Consider the following 25,156-nt stretch of genomic DNA (forward strand, 5'->3'; position numbering starts at 1 on the left):
GTCACTGCATGCACACAAGGTACTGCATTATCAAAATCATTCCCTATCAAGATATCTGCAGGGATATCCTCCAACACACCTACTTGTTGTTTCCTTTTCTACCCTCCCAGTCAAGGTGAACCATGGACAAAGGCATTTGGAATGGGATCCCTCCTAAACCTCTGACTGAAGTGGACTGCCCAAGTAAGTACTGCTCCTCTTTCACCACTGCAGCCTTCACAGTGGTTATATCAGAGGATGTGTCTCTCTTGGCAGTGGCCTGTTTTCCATCCACCAAGATCAGATATAAACTCTGCTGATAGTTCAGTACCACTGTTGTCTCCAGAAAACTTATCAGTGGCATTCTGTTATTCCCACTTGCTGGCTCCCTCACCTTTTGTTCCCCACCTTGCCTCCATAGACATATATACGCTACATGGCCCCACTGGTTACATTTAAAACATTTAACCCTTGATCCTGGCTATGTACCTGAACTAGTGGCTTCCCCCGTTACTGGCGGACTCTACTGGGGTGGTTTAGCCTGCCCATTATGTGTTCCTTATATCCATGTGCAGCATTGGGCATCCCTTTCCTGGGCAGTGATGCCCTGCTTGCTAGGTACAGATCTCCTTTTTCCCCAACTCATCTGCAGAGTTGCATTCCCTGTCTGCCCACCAAATTCTCATGTGCTCAGGCATGCCCCAGTCCTTTAGTTTGGTACATCTCATCCAACTGGTTTCTTGTCAGCTTGCTATAATCCTCTGCTGACATCCTTGCCTGCTTTTCTTGACAAATTATGGGCTATCTATGGATGGGTGCAGTGGTGCAGCAGTAGCATTGTAGCCTCACAGCAAGAGGTTATCCAGTTCGATTCTTGGCTGGGGTGCCTTCTGTGTGGAGTCTGCATGTCCTCCCTGCATTCATGTGGATTTCCTCCAGGTGCTCTTGTTTCCTCCCACATTACAAAGACATGCGTCTGGAGCATTTCTCCCCTGGCTTCGGCTGAAAATTGGCTTAGTTCCAAGTTGGACTTTCCTAGTAAACAAATGTTAAATAAATAAAATAAAAAATAAACTAAGCTAACAAAAAGCAAATAAATAAATAAATCTATTGCGATATGAAACTCTGAATGTCTACTTTGCGGCTTCATGAGAGTACAAAGATCTTTAATTACAACTACTTACAGGCTACAGGAGTTCAATTAATATCTATACCACTGCTCACCAATATGTGAGCATGTGATGATCCCACCACTGGTACCAATATGTGATGGCCACTACTGCCACCAACATGTGACATCCCCTTGCTGGGCCAGTAATCAAATAGCCTGAATCCTCACCACTGACACTGGAGAGGGACATGCACTTTCAATACAAATGGATACACTAGGTATTTCCAGAAGCAGACCTCTCTGCAGAGATCACAATTTCCCTTAAGAGCACACAGGGGGAACACACTCAGCCTGGGGTCTGGATTTTTCTATATTTGTCTCCCTCCGGGTCCTCAATAAGAATCCCCACTAGTACAGCTGTAGGGTTAGGTCCTCAGCCGGGTGTCCAAGCCAAGTCCTCCAACACCCTCTCTGGAAACCCACTGCTTTGTATCCCTGGCCCAAGTATCTGACACACACATGCACCGAGAGATTTGATTTCACACACACACACACACACACACACACACACACACACACACACACACACACACACACACACACACACACACACACTCCTGGGAGAAGCTGGCACAGATTTACCTGCTGTGCCCCCTTCTGCTCCAAGTATAAGGTAGTTACCACTGCCACCAGACACTCCACAATCAGTTACTCTAAGGCCCTTAACAAGTGTTGTCTAATTCTGCTGTGTGATACTAATACTAATACATATGTTAGTAGATGACAAAGACAGCTTGGTCTCCTGGAGTGGCCCACAAAGTGTCACCAAATTTATATAAGCACTCTAAAAGGTTAAATACTTTCTACAAGGACCAACCCCAATAAACATTTAAATATATTTAATAATAAATAATAAAAGAACAAGATAATATTAAATATATATTCACAGTGAACCAGAGTTCAAAGCACAGGACATATTGAAAATAATATTGATGGACAGACTCATACAAATAAAGAAAAACACTCTCTAAACTAAGCTTCACTATATTCCTGACTGAATCTAAGAGAATGTACTGTTCCCTAATAACTTGCTTGGGCAAGGCAAGATGAAATACATGAACAGTCTTTCTAGTCAGTCCCCAAAACAGAATGCTCAATACTCTGAGATTTTTTCTTTGTAATATCTAAAATATAATTTCCAAGAGAATGACCTCATCTGGTCACCTGACTCAAGGTTCTCACAGTACTCCCTTTTGAAGCTGAGACAGGAATTCAGCATAGATGGCTACGATACACATCTAAATGTTTATGGCAGTGCCTGGGGCTTCCCCGCTTTTTACTGAGCTAATGAACAAAGGCTTTTTTCCAGACCTAGCATCTCCAGTCCTATTCAGCATTGTGGGATGCAGTTTTAATGGTTTAACAGCTCATTTACATTTCCTTTATTTTTCTTAAAGTAAGCTAGCTGGTACATTTACTTCAGTTACAATAATACATGTACATTTCTTTTCATTCCAGCAGGGTGCACAGTTGATACATTTTAACTTAAGCAAAGCTCACAAATACATTTTCAGCACAAACATCTGCACGAATCGGTTGGATATACACGACATACAGTTCTAATACATTTGTAACACGTGCATCTTGTATAAATCAGTTTGAGATTGAAAGGACATATCATTCTTTACAAAACTCCAGTTGGCTATGCTGGTACTTGCCTATATCATCACACTTAGTACCTTCAGACATGCAAGAAAAAGCCTAGTGGGATAAGGGCCTGGTTCACCAGTAGTCATAGTGTACATACTGAAAGAAGTTGAGTGCAAATCATCCTACTCACTTGCATCCAAGCTACATTTGTTTTACACTAAAAATAAGTTATCCATAGTTCAAAAACTCACCTCTAATAAATGCTGCATCCCTCCTCTTACTATCCACCTCATCTGCCTCCCTTTCTCTTAACCAGTCCATCCCATACTTCAGTCCATATAGCTATTCTAATCCATATAGCTATTCTACTTGTTTCCTTTTGCCACTACGTTCTCCACTCTGCATGTGCTGTAAATAATAGTAAAGCTTTTCATAATTAAGTTTTGTCTACTAAGTAATGTTTTTTTTTCTTTTTTTACCATATGATTATACATATGTGCATAAATGTTTATTCCTTCGACTGAGTGCTCTAAAACTTGTTTGTTTACAATTGTTCCTGGGCTAAACCTGAACCTGGCCCATCTGGATAAGTGTTACTCCCTGGTTAGCAAATAAATAAAAAAATAGATACAGAGAAGTCAGAACAATGGCACCACACTGGTGAGTACTATGTGGAACCCCTGATCTAATCATGGCAAGTTTGGTGGCAAAGCACTGAGCTACCAAATCACATTCTTTATTGGTTAAAGCCTTCTGAAGAGTGAGATAGGCTGGATTGCACTGCCTATTCACTACTCAAATGGGAGCAGCCAGTTTGCCATTGCTCAAAGTTCTCTGTGCGGGTACTTATAAGTTATCCAGGAGATCTCAGCTTAGAACAGCAAAATATGATTATCTACAGCAAGATTGTCTTTGACCAGACTAGAGTGTTACTATTTTCACTCCATCCTTTGATCAATCCTCATGAGTTTGTGGAGTTGAAAGTCAAAGTGTGGCTCATGCCAAATCAGGTGGACCAGCTGTACATACCTTGGAGACAGGATGTCAGCTGAAGATATCAAGACTTGATTACTGGCCTCCAATAACTCACCTGGACTACTGGGACTTCAGTACTGAAGGCAATTGTGCAACACAGGGGTCAACACATACAGGGTGATGGGCCAAGTCTCCTAAACTGCACAAAGCCCAGGTCATGGGTTTTACTGTTTGATACATTGTTAACCAGTAGGTGCTCTAACAAAGAGACAGGCTCAATCAAGTCTAGTAGTCATGACACCAAGTTAGAACACCAAATCCAGGGTACGTCTATATCTATGGGTAGTGAAGGTAACCACTTGAACAAACCTAAATCCATTCATAATGCAGAGGAATTCTTTTAGAAATACCACTGATGAACCCTAATGCTGAAGTCCTCCGGGATAATCAAGTTGTGAGATGTAAGCATTAAGGAGACATAGAAGTCACTGAACTCTTGAAAGAATGTCCTCAATCTACCATGTACAAAGTAGATGAGGAGGCACCCATGGTTTCCTCCCATACAGATTGCAAATTCACATGAGCTGGTGCAACCAATGTTGATCTTATTCTATTCAATGGTCAAAAAATAAATAATTGTAAGCTCGCCCCCAGACTGAATCTAATGTAGGTGCTGTATTAAAGACAGCCTATGATGCATTAAGGTCACTAGAACTGGACCAGAGTTTTTCCATGCAGATATTCTTTTTTTTCCTGCTTTCTTCTATCTGTTGTTTTTTATACTGTTTTATAAACTGTATATTTTTTGCTTATATAGTGTTAACAAATAGTGGATTATTGCCATCAATTGCTATAATGCTTATTACATTCTCATGTATTATTTGTCTTAGAAGGAAGGTTGATATATTGTGCATGCAAGAGACCAGATGGAAGGGGAGTATGGCCAAGTGTATTGGAGGTGGGTTCAAATTGTTCTATCATGGTGTGGATGGGAGGAGAAATGGGGTAGGGGTTATCCTGAAGGAACAGTATGCCAAGAGTATTTTGGAGGTGAAAAGAGTGTCAGATAGATTGATGTTAATGAAGCTGGAACTTGATGGTGTGATGATGAATGTTGCTTATTGCATAAGCTCTGCAATTTGGGTGTGCAATGGATGAGATAAAAAATTTGGAGTGAGTTGGATGAAGTGTTAGTCAGTGTATCCAAAGGTAAGACAGTGGTGATTGGAGCAGATTTCAATGGGCATGTTGGTGAAGGGAACAGAGGGGATGATGAAGTGATGGGTAGGTATGGTGTTAAGGAACGTAATGCAGAAGGTCAGATGGTAGTGAATTTTGCAAAAAGAATGGACATTGCTGTGGTGAATACATATTTTAAGAAGAGGGAGGAGCATAGGGTGAAGTACAAGAGTGGAGGAAGATGCACACAGGTGGATTATATCCTATGCAGGAGGGCCAGTTTGAAAGAGATTGGAGACTGTAAAGTGGTGACAGGGGAAAATGTAGCTAGGCAGCATAGGATGACGTTGGTGATCAAGAAGAGGAGGAGGAGTGCAAGAGCAGTGCCAAGGACCAAATGGTGGAAATTGAAAAAGGGCGATTGTGAGGTGGAGTTCAGGGAACAGTTAAGACAGGCACTGGGTGGCAGTGAAGAGTTACCAAATAGGTGGGTAATTACAAAAGAGCTGGTTAGGGAGACAGCTTAGAAAGGTGCTTGGTGTGACATCTGGACAGAGGAAGGAGGACAAGGAGACCTGGTGGTGGAATGAGGAAGTACAGGAGAGTATACAGAGAAAGAGGATTGTGAAGAAGTGGGATTGTCAGAGAAATGAAAAAAGTAGACAGGAGTATAAGGAGATGAGGCGTATGGCAAAGAGAGAGGTGGTGAAGGCTAAGGATAAGGCATATGAAGAGGCGTATGAAAGGTTGGACACAAAGGAGGGAGAAAAGAACCTGTACCAATTGGCTAGACAAAGGGACCAAACTGGGAAAGATGTGCAGCAGGTAAGGGTGATAACGGATAATGAGGGGAAACATACTCACAAGTAAGGAGAGTGTGTTGAGCAGATGGAAAGAGTACTTTGAGGGTTGATGAATGAAGAGAATGAGAGAGAGAGAGAAGGTTGGATGGTGTGGGGATAGTTAATCAGGAAGTGCAGCGGATCAGCAAGGAGGAAGCAAGGACAGCTATGAAGAGGATGAAGAATGGAAAGGCTATTGGTCCAAATGACATACCTGTGGAAGTATGGAGGTGTTTAGGAGAGATGGCAGTGGAGTTTTTAACCAGATTGTTTAATGAAATCTTGGAAAACTGCCTGAGGAGTGGAGAATAAGTGTTTTGGTACTTATTTTTAAGAATAAGGGTGATGTGCAGAGCTGTAGTAACTACAGAGGGATAAAATTGATCAGTCACAGCATGAAGTTATGGGAAAGAGTAGTGGAAGCTAGGTTAAGAAAAGAAGTGATGATTAGTGATCAGCAGTATGGTTTCATACCGGGAAAGAGCACTACAGATGCGATATTTGCTCTGTTGGTGTTGATGGAGAAGTATAGAGAAGGTGAGAAGGAGTTGCATTGTGTCTTTGTGGACTTAGAGAAAGCATATGACAGGGTGCCTAGAGAGGAGTTGTGGTATAGTATGAGGAAGTCGGGAGTGGCAGAGAAATATGTAAGAGTGGTATAGGATATGTATGAGGGTAGTGTGACAGTGGTGAGGTCTGCAGTAGGAGTGACAGGTGTATTTAAGGTGAAGGTGGGATTACAACAAGGATCAGCTCTGAGCCCTTTCTTATTTGCAATGGTGATGGACAGGATGACAGCCAAGATCAGACAGGAGTTCCTGTGGACTATGATATTTGCTGATGACATTGTGATTTGTAGTGAGAGTTGGGAACAGGTTGAGGAGACCCTGGAGAGGTGGAGATATGCTCCAGAGAGGAATGAAGGTCAGCAGGACTAAGGCAGAATATATGTGTGTGAATGAGAGGGAGGGTAAAGGAATGGTGAAGATGCAGGGAGTAGAGTTGGCAAAGTTGGATGAATTTAAAGCATTTATATCACATTATTGAAAGATGAAAAATAGTGAATGCTATTTCATCAGCCCCAAAACATCTAAACATGAAAATATCGAACATTCAGATCAGCGAATTTTTGCTCTGAAACACATACACACAACACAAGCACATCAAACAAACAGCAACCATACACATACACTTAAATTCCTACATCTAACACTACACTAAACTAAACATACACTACTATCTACCCACTTACCTTAACCCAAACCCTAACCCTTAGGTCCGTCACTATCACACACTCACCTAACCCGTGCCCTAACCCTAACTAACTTAACCCACCCCTAACCCTAACATACAAACAATCGCACACTTACCTGAACCCAACCCATAAATTTCCACCACAGCACTAAGAATAGAGAAGCCACAGAAACGGCCAACCAAATTCTTTCCCGAGGAAAGAATTCGTTGTTCTGCAGCTTCACTATTCTTAGCATTCACTGAATAGTGTTCGATATTAGAACATTCGAAGTTTTAATACTTCGATGTTCTGATATAGACCCAAATTTAAATACTTGGGATCAACAGTTCAGAGTAATGGTGAGTGTGGAAGGGAGGTGAAGAAGAGAGTACAGGCAGGGTGGAGAGGATGGAGAAGAGTGTCAAGAGTGATTTGTGACAGACGAGTACCAGTAAGAGTGAAAGGGAAGTTCTACAAGAGGGTAGTGAGACCAGCTATGTTATATGGGTTGGAAACAGTGGTACTGACAAAAAAGCAGGAGTCAGAGGTGGAGGTAGCAGAGTTAAAGATGTTAAGATTTGCACTGGGTGTGATGAAGATGGACAGGATTAGGAATCAGTATATTAGAGGGTCAGTTCAGTTTGGACGGTTTGGAGACAAAGCCAAAGAGGCGAGATTGCATTGGTTTGGACATGTGCTGAGGAGGGATGCTGGGTTATTGGGTAAAGGATGCTAAGGATGGGGCTGCCTGGTAAGAGGAAAAGAGGAAGGCCTAAGATAAGGTTTATGGATGTGGTGAGAGAGGACATGCAGGTGGTTGGTGTGACAGAGCAAGATGCAGAGGACAGGAAGAAATGGAAACAGACAATCTGCTGTGGTGACCCCTAATGGGAACAGCTGAAAGAATAATAATAATAATAAGAAGAAGAAGAAGAAGAAGAAGAAATTATCAGGGCGGGTATGAAAATTTGTTTTTTTTGGCTATATACCTACTTGTAGAATCAAACTTTTGCATTGTCTTTAATCAACTGATTTATGATTTTTCATATGTATGATTATGATGTTTTAGCTTAGATTATTTTGCCCCTACTGAAAATTTAATCTGCTCAGATGTACTATCCCAGACATAAAATGCTAAGTAAAAAACTAAATAAATAACAAATTGCTAGACAATGCCGTCTGTTTAAAATCATCATTACATGGCTTGCATCCATCAACAGGATAATCTCTGGCACAATCAAGTAAATAATTAATGTACCTGGGCCTCAGTTATCTAAGTAGGTCTGACTGGTCTGGGGTGGCAGTTTCCAAGGTCACATCTAAGGGTCTAAAGAGAGAGTGACCCCCCCCACCTCCACCTCAATTTCTAAGACATTAGTGCCAGCCTGTGGGGGAATTGCAGCTTATCTTTTCAGTAGCCTGATATCCCTTCTGCCTGTCATTCACACTGCTACTGGATGAGCAAATAACCTTGGCATCTGAATGATCCTTTGCTTATTTATGATAATTGGTTACCATCTCACTGGTGTTAAACAGTAAGCTTAACCATGTGGTGGCATTGCCGACCACCTTGGTGCTAATTGTCATACTCACACAACTCCTAATAAACATGCACTGTGTACAGTAATACATTTACTGACACGGATCTGTAACCACTGACCAATGCAGGGCCATTCCTTCATCAAGCTGTCAACAGCATCATTATGGTTATTAGTCATTTAGCCAGGTCAGTACTGTCCCCTGGTGCCATACTCACAGCCTACAATTGTAGAAGCAAACCATGATGTACACACAGTATTTTGTCTTTTTCATTATACTTTTTGCCACACTGCATGTCTGACCTCTGAACATTGTGTGTATCCAGTTTGCCCATTTATTCCCCTATATGTCCCATGGCAATACACCAATGTGACCCTTCAGGAGGCAAATCCACCATTTTCATGTAAAAAAGCTCTTCTGGCAACTAGCTCTGAGCTAAAAATTCTGAGAGTCACAGGCAGGTAGGATCATCATACAGTAGCCATGGTGTGGTGCACGTGAATGGAACATTAAGCTCAGAATCAAAATCCTATTAATTCATAACCTCAGAAACAAAATGCAACAATGTGCTGAGCTGATTGTGAATGATGTTGCCTCCACTGAAGCTGAAGATATAGCAAACCTACTGGCCAATAAATTCAGCTCAAATTTTGCCCCTCTCTCCTTTCCATCTGTTCTACAAGATATAGTTGAAACTGGCTCACCTCCAACTACCACACATGACCAAGTCCTAAAAGTGCTATTAAAAGGTAGAAACAGTGGATGGGTCCTGACAATATCCCTGGATGTATTTTAAATAGCATGAAACACAATTTAGCCACACCCGTAACAACACTATTCAACCTCAGCTTACATTTTGTACCAAGCAAATGGATAACAACTACAGTTATTTCCCTACTTAAGGGAGGATCATCTACAGGCCCAGGCAATTACAGAACCATAAGTCTGACCAGCCTCATATGCAAATAAATGGAAAGACTTATCACTGAACTAGTCAGTCAGGATATAGGGAACCTCCATACACTGGGCCCATCTTAGTTTGGATTCATCACGTGCAGGTCACGCTTACTCTACCTTCTGGACTTTTTTGAAAAGGTTGCCAAAGCAATGGATGGAGGTAAAATGGTACTCAAAGCATATCTTAACCTGGCCAAAGCATGTGATACAATCTCCCACTCAGGCATAGTAGAAAAGCTAAATGAACTGTGGATACACTTCTGTATCACCCACTGGATTGGCATCTGGCTCACAGATAGGATGGAGGAGATCAAAATATGGGAAGCTGCCCCCACAATGAGACTAGTCACAAGTGAAGTCCCCCATGGTTTAGTGTGGGTGCAGGGATAGATTTTAAATCTTGCTCTGATAAACTTAGAAAGTTCCTAGAAGAAAAGGTTTTGTGTTAGCATGCATTTTCTGAAGGATATGAAGTCTGAAACTCAAAAGTCATTATTTAGTGGCTTCAGTCATCAATGACTTGCCAAAAAACCACAAATTATACAAGGAACAGACCAATAATATCAGGCAAAAATCTGGAAATTCTGTGCAATCTGGATACTTGAGAGGAATGCATCTGCTTCTCTGAAATAAAAGCCAATACCAAAGGGCTCTGGTTCACTACGTTTGCAGATGACTGCAAGCTCAGAGCCATCACTGAATCCCCAAATGACTTGGTCATCCTGCAGGAAGGTTTGTCCCAAACATGTAAGTGGTGGCAAAATGATGGACTGAAACTAAATAACAAAAAAAAGCGTTATTGTATCATTTGAGAAGTCATCTATCCTGGAGGAACTACCATATTGACAATACTTCCCTAACAGCTGATTCAGTTGCTTGGGATTTGGGAACCTATGTGGACAGTGACCTAACTTTCAACCAATATGTGTTGAGTATCACAAGAAAGTCCTTCTATATTGTGCAGCTTATAAACAGAGGGATTGTGTTTCGCTCTAGAGATGTCATTGCTCCCTTTACTCAACCATCATTAAGCTAGTCATTCAGTACAATGCAGCCTTTGGCATGTATCTGTCCAGGCACATATAACAATTGGACACACACAGAGATACCAAACTAAAAGGATACAAGGCCTAAACAACATGTCCTACATGGACCAAATCACTCAAAGCCCTATCACTACACTGGGCATCCTATAGACTGTTGAGAGGTGAGCTGTGTCCGACATACAAGGCATCCTCCAGTGCAATACTCATAGACCTACTGCACATCGGCAAGTCAAATGGCATCAGAAATACATGATCTAGGGATCAAAATATCTTCTGCAACATCAACAGAATGGTTTGGAGGGACAGATATATAATGGACCGCTATATACTGCAAAGAATAGCATTGCTCTGGAACAGACTATCCATCCACATAAAACACAACTAATTCCTGTCCATATTCAGGTACAAATTGGATCTCTGAATGAGTATTAGAATATTTACCCCAGGACTGCCCACTATACTACTAATGGAAAGACAGCTCCCAAATGTTTCATGCCATGCATGGGTCCCCTCAAATTATCTATGGTATGATTCAGTTATTCTCATTATGGGTAATATATAATTATTGACCATGGAATGGATAATAGCTAACACCAAAAGGATAGGTTAATTCAATCATCAAAAGGAAATTTGGTTCAGTTTAAAATGACCCACAAGATCAGCTAATACTTACCTATGAACCTATTAAAAATTTGCTCATACAACTATACTAGAACAATTCATGTTTGCCATATACCTGTCTCCACTAAGCAACATACACCTCAATGTATAATGCTATACCCCCTCCTAGTAAAGAAAATAGCCCTTTAGCTGTTTGATTATCTAGCTAAATGACTCTTTGATAACTACATTTTTCAATTGTATTTCTTGTCCCCAGATAATGACCACAAGTGCCCTCCCCTTTCTCCTTCCCAGTCTTCAAACAGAGACAGGCCAGTTTACTTATAGGTTCATAGGTAGGTACTAGGCTATCGGCCTAAAGGCCTATGCAAGCCTAGCCAACAAGGTTCCCTGGCTTACGCCACCCAAGAAAGTTATTTTTCTGTGCCACTGATGAGCAGAGACACAGAAGTGATCCCTGGGGTGTATTTCCTATTTCCCATCCACTCATCAAGATTTTTCTTGAAGAGTGCTAATGAAGAACTTTGCTTGACATAGATGGGTAGCCTGTTCCAGAGTATGGGAAGTCTCTGGGATAGGAATCTATCCCTCCAGCATGTCCTGTTTATTGTGGTGACAAGGTTTAGGTCCCTAGAGTGTGTAGGTCAGAGAGATTGGGATTTCTTTAGGTGTAGCATGTCCAACAGCTCTGGGTTTGACATAGCTTTATATGTTAGGCAGAGATCACCTCTGAGTAGGCGATATGCTATGGAGTAAAGCTGGAGTTTTTTGAGGTGGTCAGTGTAGGGCATTTGTTTGAGTCCAGTAATCCTCTTTGTGAGGCACTTCTGTGGCCTTTCCAGCTGCTGCAGATGTCTTGTGAGGCACATTCCAAAAGGGGCATTGTACTCTATAATGGGTCTAATGAGTGTCGAGTAGAGGGGAACGATGACCTCTTTTCCTGGATGAGAAGCTTTTTATGATGAGGTGTGCCACGTAGAAGGACTTCCTGACTACTGTGGCGATGTGACTATCAAAGGAGAGACTACTGCCCACCTGGGTCCCAAGATCTCTTATCACGCATTCAGTGTTAAGTAGATTGCTGCCTATGTGGTAGTTCATGGGTACAGAGTTTTTACCAAAGGGGATGACACTGCACTTTTTGGCACTGAGCTTGAGGCCATAGCTCTGACAACAGGCATCTGTCTCAGAGAGGCCCTTCTGTAGGATGTTCACATCATTTGGGGACTTGACTATGGCTCCTAGTTTTCAGTCATCTGCGAACTTCATTAGCCAGAGGCCTTCTGTGTTAGCCTGTACTTCAGCGAAGTAGATACCAAACAGGTGCGGCCCCAGGACGGAATCCTGTGGTACTCCACTTGTCATTGGTTTGAGGTTAGATTTGGAATCTGCAACTTTTACAGTGTGGGTTCTGTCAGTGAGCCAGTTGGAAACCCATCTTGTGACGTAGGGATTTATGCCTAGTTTATTGAGTTTAGCTATAATTCCAGAATGGGGGATGGTGTTGAAAGCCTTGGCGAGGTCAAGATAGGCTGTGTGAACCACTTTACCCTCATCTGCGACTTTGGTGACTGCCTCAAAGAAGTCGATCAGGTTCAGGAGGCATGATCTGCCTTTCACAAACCCGAACTGGGTGGGATCCAGAATTTGGAGGTTACCAATATCTTTGTTTATGAGTTCCATGATGATACGTTCCATGGCTTTGCAGACCAGGCTCGTCAGGCTAATAGGTCTATAGTTCCCGGGCTCAGTGGTGGCTCCTCCTTTGTGGAGTGGAATATCTGTTGCTGTGCACCATTCAGTGGGCACAAAGCCTGATGCGAGGCTATTATTGAACATGGTGCTTAAGTGGGGAGCCAGTTCATTCTGAAGTTCATGTAAAATGCAGCCTGGGATGTTGTCCGGTCCCATGGATGCTGTGTTTTTGGCTTTAGAGAGTGCTATATAGATATGGGCCCTTTAGGGGGTGGTGGGGGGTAAAGTTAGCACTGAAACTATCTGCCAGGATGTTGGCAATATCAGTTGGTTCTGTAATTTTCATGCCTTTGTGCTGTAACTCAGAGCAGATCTGGGTGTTGCCATTGAGATTTTTGACATAGCTATAGAATGCTTTGTGGTTGTCCTTGGAATTAGTGGCAATTTTATTTTCGTAGATAGCTTTGGAGGATCTTATAAGGGATCTCAGCTTCTTACTGAGGCTGACCAGGGAGCTCCTCCACTCATGGGATTTTACTCTCTTTTGCAACAGTTTCTTCCTTCTGTTGTACAGTTTGTTTATGGCAGGGGACCACCAGATTGGCTTCTTTTTTTTTGGAGGATAGCTTCTTGGTTCTGTTTGGGATAGCACTATCCATGCACTCGTGTAAGTGCTTATAGAGTGCATTTGTGTAGGATTCAGCAGTTGTAACTGTATTGTCCATCTGCATGGGTGTCATGAAGTTCACTACTTCTGTCTTAAGAAGCATGAAGCTGGCTTTGGAGAAATTTTTTTACTGTGGTTTCCTTAATGGGGGGTTGGATGTGGATATCAAGGGTGATTAGCTTATGGTCGGATCTGACCAACGAGGAGTTGACTTCAGGTGTGGAACACCGGTCACTCATGTTGGTAATGACTAGGTCTAGGATATTGTTGCCCCTGGTGGGAGTGTGGATAAGTTGATCTAGGGCATTGGAGTTTATGAATTCCAGAAAGCGTTGCACTAAGGAGTTAGTACATGAGTAGTTTTCCCAGTTAATGGTGAGGTAGTTGAAGTCGCCCATTATCAGAGTGTTTGGTTGAACCCTAATATTTTCCTTGATTTGGCCATGAATTAAAGGGAAAATTTGTGTTATCCTTGGGGAAAAGGGGAAGAGGAGAGAGAGGAGCATTCCTCTTCAGCACCATCCTTGCAGCTGGGAGGATTACCTGGAGAGAAGTTTATAATATTGCAGCCCCTTTACACTTCCTTAGTGTAATCTGGGAAATTATATGAAGGAGATTTACACATGCTTGCTACCACATTCATTTTCCATATGGCTGTTTAAAGGTACTAGTTCCACTGTATGGTCCTGCCTAACCAAAAACCTCAGTCTTCAACAGGAGGATTGCCAGTCTGGAAAATGTTGTTATTGGTGCTTGGTCCTTCCTTCCAGCCAGTTTCCAGTGCCTGGCTTGTTAACTGGTCTTCAGTCACCACTGTTACAAACAGGAGGTCTGCCTCTGCACTAGTGGACTAGCACTGGTTCATTGGTTGTTAACTAGACCAGGCATACAATTGGAACAAGAAATACCTTATCAGTATGATGATTATCTCATCACAGGACACACTTTACAACTGTGCTTGTCAAATGTTTGTACAGTCTGCAACAAGACTTAACAGACTTGTTTGGAGGCTACTTGTAAAAGTGTTCCTTTAACAGGTGGGATACTCCACTCTTACAGCTTATTTTGCATTATATATTTCTATAATTTTAGAACTGGGGGAACATTCTGGGCAGATTTCAGACAGAGATTTAGCCAGGATTTTGGAAGCATGCACCAGCTTGTACATCGACTTACAAAATGTAGTCCAGCCCATACCCCCATTCCTTACAGTATGCATATTTCTGAACAGCATACCTTTTCAGTACTGTAAAACTAGAACTCCAAAAATGACAAGCTTAAAAAATAGATATCCAGATAGTCTAAAAAAGTCAGATTATTTTTTATATATTATAGTGCATCTTAGTATACAGAATTAATTATTTTTCTAAAGTGTGCACAGGGCTGCATCCAGCAAAAGGAAAGGAGACCTGGGAAACTGATTAGGGCCTGGTGCTTGCTGGGGAGCCTGGTTTGGCTGTTAAAAAAAAAAGAACAGCATGAGAGATTTGAACAATCTCTGAATTGAGTGGGAGAGCAGTTTAAGCAGAAGAGTCTTTTGAAGAAGGAGAGATTCACATTCCCTGAATCAAGTGGGAGATGAGATTAAGCTGGAGAGAAGAGTCTTTGACTAGTGGGAGATTCAAAGACTCCCTGAACCAACCAGGTGATGTTTTAGCTGAGTTGAGACATTTTAACTGAATCAAACAGGACAGGAGATTCTTTTAAATCACAAGAGATTAGAGATTGTGGGAAATTAGGTGAGTGTGAGTGTGAGTGTGTGTGTGTGTGTGTGTGTGTGTGTGTGTGTGTGTGTGTGTGTGTGTGTGTGTGTGTGTATCAGTTCCAGTCCTAGTCCCAGCCCCTGTCTGATTACATGGATTATTGTTCCTCTTCAGTATGGATTACTGCTTCCATGAGGATTACCAATTTACCATTCCTGGTTACTGATTACTGCTGCCTGACTGCCTTTAGTTTGGGTTATTGCCCTCCAGAAGGATTACCATGACTGCAGAGAATTCAAGTAAGGCAAATCATGGGGGATTACAATTAGTCAGTGCAATGTGTTCCACTGTATGGTTTTGACAACAGCAAGCTGAGATACATTTATTGCCCATTATTTCTGAATGTATTCATTCACTTGTTCTCAAACAGACATTTGAGGTTCACAGTAATGCGAGTAGCTGCAATTGATTGCTGTATGTGTATAAATACTTGGTTCTTGCAATCCACAGTAGTTATAATATAAAAGAAGGAACTGACTGCAGTAAAAAGGGACATCATCATATGAGCCATGTTCTTTAAGCACAGACTTTGGTTTCCTTGTTCTATTGACTTGACAGTGTGTAAATTATTTGTTTGTGACTAAATTGGACTGCATGAAGTCTATGAGTTTAACATTAACATTTTAATGGTGAACACATTTTTAATTAACCTCGCTTTTTTTTTTTTCAGGCACACCGGTATACACTGCACTGTGCTGGGCTACAATATTCTGTCTGGTGAGTAAGACTATTAGCTGTTCTGCTTTTGTAGTGCAGGGTTTGATTCCCTCGGCCTTCATTTTTCTTGTGTGTGACTCTAATCAAGTCACTTCACCAAACATTACTCCTAGGCTGTCCTTGAAAAGGGAAACTTACATCGAGTGGACTGTCCCTAGCTGTTAACAGATTGCACAGTCGTCCTTTGAATTACTGCATACCTCAAAGAGATGGTAATCAGTGCTTCACCGTATGCTGTTTGACTATGAGTCCCAGCACATGTCTTGTAGTTTATTGGATTGCCAGATGCATTTTCTATAAATGTCAGTTTCAAGGGAAGAGTTGTTTACTGCTGCACATACTGTCTGTTTTCAGTGCCAGACTGTTTTGTTTAAGCAAATGGCTGTCAGTGTTTTTAGTATAAAATTTGAAATAGTTTTAAATCAAATCTAAATCTCTGTAATTGTAGAAGTAAAAAAGAAATAGTATATGCACTGACAGATTTGAACAGTATTTTATGGTAAATGACGTGAAACAGCTAAGTAAGGGGATGGTGGTAGGGCTGGAGTCCAGTCCATTACTCTGCTTAGGGGCCGATTTGACCATGATCTGGCTCTGATTGTACAGGTGTGTGTCTGACTTCACCCTTGTACTTTTGTATCCAGCCATGACCTGTCTGTAGCTAATTACAATGCAAAAATCTATGGCTGCATAACCATTTGTTAGATGACCTAACATAATTCTGAATCTAAAACCAGAAGTCTCTGTACCCATCAAAAAATATACTGGTTAAATTCATTTGAACCAGAAGGACCCGGATCCATTTAAGGTTCAAACTTGCATTTTCTGGTGCAAATGATGCAGTTTCTAAAAAGTAACCGGAACAGACGCAGCATGTATGCTTGTTCATGGCTAAACATTTGAGCCAATTCCACTTATCACCACTGAATGAAGTAGTGTTGTACTTGTATGGTCTTTTCTCTGCAGTATGCATGCTGTTTTAAACCTGACTAACAGGAATCCCATGCATAACTCCCAGACAGATTTTTGTCACTAAGCTGTTACCAGGCAAAGCCATACTCTCACAGCATCCCTTTTTACAGTTTAATTTGAGTTTGCTCTTCTTTGCTTTATTCCTTGATCTCTGGATCCACATACTCAAATATCTTTAAATACCCAAGAAAGTTCTTAGCAGCAAGAAAAACGAAGCACTACTAAGAATCAGCTAAGGAATACAGTATTATATTACATATAGAAACAGCATGCTGAGAATGTGAGATGAACTTATACAACTGTATTTAAACAATATGTACAAATACATTTTACACCCATAATTTTAACTGAATGTGAAGTGTAGGTGAGTGGTGGTAGGTACTACAGGCATGGACACCAATACACAGCATGAAAACTAAAGGAAATGGTTTTGAAATAAACAGAATGCTGGCAATTATACTGGAAAGGCACTTCCTAATGTTTAAAAGTATGTTTTTTTTTTAATTTCCAGATGGACATTCTTAGCACAGCATCAGAAACAGAGTTGCTAGCTGTGATCTCAATGTAACAGAAGAGTACAGTTGAAGAATGGCTTTCCCTAGAAGGCTTACTATCAGCTGCTTGCTATTCCTTTGTTTCTGTCTTACTTGCTTGAGAAACAATTACTTGATGCATTGTTTCTACGTTCTTATTTATGTGCTACATATTGTAGCTATGTATGTGGGTTCAAATGGTGTAGTAGTTTTCAAGGACTTCAAAACAGCAGTATCTCAGAGAGACAATTAGACATTTTTCATATTTACTTTTTCCCCAAGATGCAGCAGTTGCAGGGGGTTTGCACATCTGTAAAAAAATAAATTAAAAACAAACAAAAAATAAAAAATAATAAGTTGTTTGAATCTTTGCTGGTCCAACTGAAATAAGATGGCCTAAGTTGCAATAAGATGTGTTTAGGAGATCTGTGTGTCTGAGGGGCAGTTGTATACAATTGTAATGGTGCAGTTATATTTTGAACACATGAGTTTTGATCAGACATAGTAGCCTCCCTATCATCATTATCTGCTTCTGCTTGTATTGATATCAGTATTTTGAGTATGAGCACAGCTGTACAGTGAATTTGAAACAAATGTGTAACCAACTGTGCCACAGATAAAAAAAATAGTCTCATAGTCCTTGTCTGCTGTCAGTCTTTTTATATTTATGTGCTAAAGGCCATGCCTGGCAAGCATTTGTTTACCACTAGATTTTTTAAAACTCCAAGATTATTGTCAAATGGCTGACAATACAAAAGTTGAGTGCCATTTCAATTAACACAGCTACTGAAAATGGAACTTGACTAAATGAAAAGAAAAGAATTAGGCAATGGTTTATGTGACATGTTTCTACCTCAACACCCCCCATGTCAGGGGGTGGGTCTCCACACCTCCTGTCTAATATAATCAGCTTTGAGGTCACCAGAACATAAAAGGAAATAGACAATTGCCCTGATGTAGTAAAGACAAGAGTAAAATGTTTTCTTTGAGTCGTGCTCAATGAAATTGTGTGTGTGTCCATGTATGTGTTTGTTCACATCTGCTTCATCTGAAACAAACCTTGCAGCTTTTGCATTGACTCTGGTGAGAATATTTTTGTTTTGTTTCCCTTGGAGGACCTAGAACATATTATAGTATTCTAAGCAGGGCTCCACCAGACTAACATAATCAGTCATCAGAATTACAACAGAAATGGTCTTGTGGAAACGGACTTATAGACTTAAGAAAACAATTAAATTTTGGTCATAAAATGCTGAATAACCTACTTCCAGAGTTAAGGAAACATTATGAAATATACCATATGGCAGTAAAACTGTGTTGCAGAGCTTATTTAAAACATACAACAGTGTAAATTACATACAGTGAACTAAAGATTTATCTAATCAGCATCACAGAGAAGGGAAAGGTAAATTGAGCTACAGCAGCAGTTTAGTAAGCAATGCACAAGGGAAAGACAGTCAAAAATTCATAAATAGCAAGTGCATCATTTGAAAACAGCTGAAAAGTAAGCCGATGTTTTTACCAAACTGAAAACTAAGCAAGATGCAGGTTTCACCACTTTTGATATCCTGGACTATTTTGACTGTTGGCACACAGAAAAAAACATTCTAACACGGGTATCTTTGCTTTCTTGACACATTTCTGACTAAATTAATGAGTTTAAAGTGTAACTAAAATAGCTGGAAGGCTACATTTGCACCTCACAGTATTACAAAGATTACACAATATTTGATCTTCTGATATATACAGTTCCACTTCCAACATTTATTCAGTTTTAGAAATGAGCTCACAAATGAAAGTGATTTTTAATTAAAAAAAATGAACTGTCTGTCTGTAGAGAAGACTACTTTATAAAACATTTTTAGCAGTGGGATGCCAGACAAGCAATTTAGGTGTAACAATGTGATCCTAAATTATTTAAAATGTTTTCATAAACAGCTTAATAACAGACATCATTAAAATGATAGTTTCAGTACAATCAGTTCAACAGAAATACTCAATGTAGTCTACCTAGAACATGTTACACTCAGCCCAGACTGAGCACAATAATTAGATCCAGTTCTTCAACATACAGAGATTCTACTAATGTACATAATAAATGTATACCTAATGTCACAAAAATAACAAGAACACTTGGAGCTCTAAGCATAAAGCTGCAACCCCTATGTGCACAAATTATTAATTGCAGAGTGACATGACTGTGAAATGGTTAGCAGAGCAGTCTCACAATATTTGATCCTCTGGCTTGGTTCCCATGTAGGGTGTTTTCTGCATGGAGTTTGTATGCCTTCCATGGGACTACTAGGGTGTTCTAATTTCTTCCTACAGTCTAAAGGCGTGGGTAGGTGAACAGGCAATTATGTAAATTGCCATTAGTGGTATATATATATATATATATATATATATATATATATATATATATATGTGTGTGTGTGTGTGCGTGTGTGTGTGTGTATACGAATCCTACAATGTGTTGGCCTGCTGTCTAGGACTGGTTCTTATTTTACTCTTACTTTGGTAAGCTCTAGCTCCCTATAACTCTAAACTAGTGGGTACCAAGAATAGCAGAATATTATCACTGTGTTAAAACTATCAACCACATAATAAGTGCAGGGGAACTGCTTATAAAATAAGATTCCTCTGAACATACATACTCAAATGTTCCTGCCTTTATATCCTTATCTGGGTACGTGTTACTGACTTGCACATTTTCATTTAGTCAGACAAAAGAAAAAGTACCGAACACACAGCACTGCTAAACATTTCCTAAATTATATTCTTACTGTAACCATGCAAACAGTAAAACAAAGCAAAACAAAAAAATGAATTAGGAAAAAAGTAAACTTTGGATATGAGATTCTAAGTCTCTGAGTCTTCAGTACTTTCACATGATCATGCTAGGTACTATTTACTCTTCAGAGCAGGGACTGTCAAACAAAACATGAAAGCCATGCCCTGCTAACACCGTTATATTCAACTGATTACTACTCTGAGTAATAGCATTGCCACAGGCAGTAAGCAAAAGTTTGATACAGGCCTGGCTACCTGCTGATCCTGCAGGAAAAAAAGAAAGCAGATGTACAGGAGTGTCCTCATTATTGGGACAAATATAGTGCTCAAAACAGATTATGATTTCACTGAGACAGATGAAAAAGAGCATTACTAATTTTGTGTTATTCCATAGCCTTTGGTGTCTTAATTTTTGAAATTATTTTCTTAAGTATTTTTTTTATTTCACTACCTGCTAAAATAGCAAATAAATAAATACATAAATAAATATGCTATAGTGTATGTGTCCACACAATGTACATGTGAGATTTCACTTATTTTCTGAATAGCAAAATGCAAAGACTATTGTTTTCCATTTCAGGTATAATGTTTTAGCATTACATGATTCATGTCATTTTAGTTCTTGTAATGAACAGCTATTTTAAACCACATTTTTATATAAATACAGTACTGTAACCTCATCTGAGGGTTATAGACTGATATGAGCAAGCAGCTAAAAATGTGACACATTTCACATAATTTAGATTCTATTTACCTATTTTGTTTTAATCTGGCCACAGATTACATACTCCAGAAGGCTATTATTCGATTATGACAACTAGCTTAGCAGACTGATTGAATTTTGCTGTGTTTGTTAAAGATAACTGATGTTAGCAAAAAGTCTGTTCTTGTATAGTATATGGTGATAGTAATAGAAGCCTTGGCCAGGCCAGTGTGTTCATTTTTAAAGTGAGTTCATTCACATTAGTATTATGGCTTAAGTTCATTTATGTTAGAACCCTTTATTGTAGACAGTTCCAGTTCATGCAAACAGTACTAATGAGTTCCCTTTAGGGAATTGCCTTGTTTTGCATGCTAGATGGTCCTGCAAAAGGTCAGTAGCATAACCAAAAACAAGACAACATACAAATCTGATTATCAGAGAAAAAGTAGCATTCAGTGGTCATGCAATTACAAACCCAGAGACCATCTTACTGTAATTAAACAGGGGATCAGAATTAGGAAGAAAATATCTCAAAACACCCAAGTCAATAGAAAAATGTTTGTCTATAGTTTGCAGCTGCATATGTGGGAGGTGTTTCTTTTTTATTTACTGTGTTATTAAGCTTGATCAGCGGGTATCAAAGGACAAAGCATGTAGTAAGACACCTTGCTAAATGGGGAGGGCCACTACCCCAGTCAAGTCTATAACCTCTAGAGATTAAAATTCAGGTTATCACTGTTGAAAAAGAAGCAAATTTGTATAAATGTACAGTGTCTTATCTTAAAGAGAATAACATGGGTCTACAGATTGTGCCCTTCCAATAAATTTATGTTAAGGAATGTCTGTGTGTCAAGTTTGTACAATGATGTAATGGTTTCTGGGTCCGACATACCTGCTAGCAGGAGCACCACTAAAACCTTAGCAGTGCAAGGGCACATTTCAGTGTAAAATCTACAGAGCTACCTGAAATTCATAGCAGATAAATGTGAAAAGTATCCATATTCATTTCCACAAATGTGGATTCAGGTCTTACAATTATGTATAAATTGAATTTTTAGCAGGCGACTGGACCCAGGGCTCACGCGGCACTTTAGTCTTCACCTTAGAACATTACTCCTCTGACCCCCTCCCCAGCGTCGCCCCCCCAAAAAAAACAATTATGCGTTATAAAGACAAATAATAATGTAATTAGCAATGCACCATCATTCATCAGCTGAGAAAAATAGAACTGTGGTATCGAAAATAATCACGATAAGAAAGGATTCTCATTTTGAAAAAAGGACTGCTAAGTCTAAACTACGCGTGGTTCTTCTTGGATCTGGTACAGAAGATGTGGCAATAAATATAAAGGAAGGAGATACAAAGGGTGATATTGCCCTAGCCATAAAATTAATATAACAAACAAATCCGGCCCATCCCCGTTCCTTTCACATTGCAATCAGAAGTGTAAGCGAGGCACGAACCCTGCATTACCAATAGACGTGGGTGCAAGAATGGAGGTCTTCCACACACAGTATAATGCCTGCCTGTCTGAATTATATTCTGCACCTCATTGTGCGAAGGACCTTAACCTCGCCTGGCCATCATCTTCTTACGGGGGTCTCTTCGTCTTTACGCCCACAGACCGGCTCAGCATCTCTCATTCACAGCTCACTAAATGACTGATTCATTTTCATACACCGTTTATATTTTTCATATTTCTACTTATGTATGAACATTGCATTGGTTGTCCTCACCCAGCATATTATCCGGAGGATAGTCTGAGGCTTTCTGAGGAAAGGGATGGGCTCGAATGCCCCTCCAGCTCTGCCAGCTCCAAAGGATGTGCCTTCCATCATTCCCGAATTCCGCCTTCTATTGAGCGCGCTGCCTGACCGTCTCCAGCTACTCAGGTGTCGTGTCTCGGGGACGCGCATCCACGGGTCCGGGGATGGGGCGCGCATCGGGAAAGGTTGTTCGCGATGTCTCCTCTCTTCTCCTCCCATCATTAATATTCTTTTCAGCCCCCTGCTTCCTACATCAAGGACAGCAGGGATTAGAAAAGCAGACTGCTTGCTCACTTGAAGGTAAACAAATCAGCCCAACAGGCAGCTTGTAGCCACGGTTGTAGCCAGATTTCCTGGTTTTAGTACAACAGAGAACCGTTCTTAAATGACATGCACTAATCTTAGTATTTCTGACCTAAAATTATAACAAACACAGGCCATGTTAACTGTGTGTCCGTATAATGAAATATATTTTCGTTATAGCAGTTTTGTGTAACATTATGTCTATTTTTGGAATCCCTGACTTTTTAATAGGAAAATATGGATAACTAGCCGTGCATTTTTCTAAAAGATGAAACACCCAAGGAACTGATAGCAGTTTCAGTGTCCGAGGTACACAATATGCAACATTTCAGCATGTTTGTTTTTATATGAAATTAGTGGTCTTCTTAAGTATGCAACTGCAACATCTGCCTTTTTTCCATTATGAAATACCGACTGATTGTGTGGCAGAGACGTGGAGACTGTTGTCATGTACTTCATACCGATATTTTACGCCTGAGACCATCTGCCAATGTCCGTTTGTGCGCAAACACGTCCAAGAGAGCTGCTTTCCTTCAGAGATGACAAAGACCTTGTATGATGAAACCTGAGCCTTGCAGCAGGATTATTTTACTATATTTATTTATTTATTTACATTTGTTGGCCGGGAGTGTCCGACTGGACGTAGGTCCATTTTCAGCGGAGGCCCGGGGAGAAAAGCTCCACAGCTAAAATATACAGACAGTAGTTACATTTGATTTACATAGCGATTAACAATTTGATTAACGTAGCAATTAATTACACACATAGTTACAGATGAATAACATATTACATCAGCAGACTAGAATCGTTATCTGCGAAGTACATAGACTAACAATTGTTACAATAAGAATATTCCAGGGTTTATGCTGTTACCCCCTTGCCTTGTCCACCCCAACGCACACACTTTTCACGTTACTCGTGGCACTGCTACAGCCACCATTCCCACATGCCAGAATGGGTTTGAAGCCAGAGAGCTCCCATTTCATCTTGGAGCTTGCTGTGAGCCCCAGAGAAAGATTGCCTGCCTACAATGCATGGCGCTCTGATTTTAAACTTGCTCCACTTATCTGTCAAGCCTATTTACGTGTTTTTTTAATTACAGTTGGGGCGGTTAAGGAGTACAAAAATTACTTTCAGCTCCACTAAATACACACCACTTATCTGGCTTACATTTTTACCAACCTGATTTTTTTTATATGCAACACTCCTGTTGCAGATCTTTTCGGTGCTAGAACAGTAACTTTTAAAATACTAATGCCGAAAGTCAAGCCTTTCTGAAACTGAGAAAATCTAGTCAAAGCATATGCCATTTTAAGTCACCCCCCAGGGTTTAAGTAACAGTGACAATCTTTCAATGTTAGGAAGATCGCTACACGGACGTGTTTTATCACTATTTTGGGTAAATCTAATATCGAGTACAAACGCTGGCTGCACGAAACATTCCCTGAAAATTATAAGGAAATAGGTTTTGACAACTGTTGCCCAATGAATTCGTAATATTCATTATTCATTTGCAAGGGATTTTTTTTACCTGAAAATTACGTTGCTTCAATTTCAAGACATTGTGGAAAGACATGCTTTGCTCACATATTTTGACGGGCAGTTCAAAAACTACAACTTTTTTTCATGTTCAGTGTGTGTGTGTGTGTGTGTTGAGGCTGTGGTGGGTGGGTGTGGGGTGTACTTTACAGATTTCTAATATTAATTCAGACTTGTAATTTTACGTGTATATCTACTGCAACAAAAGAACAGTCATGTAAGCGTAAGGGAATACATTTTTGGTTGCTTAGGATCACAATATAACATTATAAGGCAGGCTTAAACTTAGTGCAAAAAATCTGGACAAACTCTAAAATAATAGTGGGACAAAAGCCCCCAAATAGGGGCATATTTTAAATATTGATTTTATAAACTTGAGAATGTGTTAGAATAGTGAGATTTGTGTTAGCATGCATTTTCTGAAGGATGCTCGGTCTCAGGATTCTGAAGCTCATGTGTTTTAGTCACTTCAATTCTCAGTGATTTGCCAGAAAACCAGAAATGTTGTGAGGAAGAGACTTAAAATATGTGTCGGAAATCTGGACAGCTGTGCTTAGCCATACGTATGTGTTTGA

General features: G+C 40.2%; 1 protein-coding gene across 1 annotated transcript in view; it reads right to left on the reverse strand.

The window, feature by feature from the left end:
- SYNGR3 (synaptogyrin 3) overlaps nucleotides 1-22,877 on the reverse strand; it is a 430,098-nt gene extending 407,221 nt beyond the window's left edge. The window contains exon 1 of the mRNA XM_044089199.1: nucleotides 22,710-22,877. Within this exon, the coding sequence (XP_043945134.1) occupies nucleotides 22,710-22,811 (102 nt within the window). The 5' untranslated portion in view covers nucleotides 22,812-22,877. The remainder of the gene's footprint in view (nucleotides 1-22,709) is intronic.
- Between the last annotated feature and the right edge of the window lie 2,279 nt (nucleotides 22,878-25,156).

The sequence above is a fragment of the Protopterus annectens genome, chromosome 12.part0 (assembly GCF_019279795.1).
Source record: "Protopterus annectens isolate FY-2018-M chromosome 12.part0, PAN1.0, whole genome shotgun sequence".
NCBI lineage: Eukaryota > Metazoa > Chordata > Ceratodontiformes > Protopteridae > Protopterus > Protopterus annectens.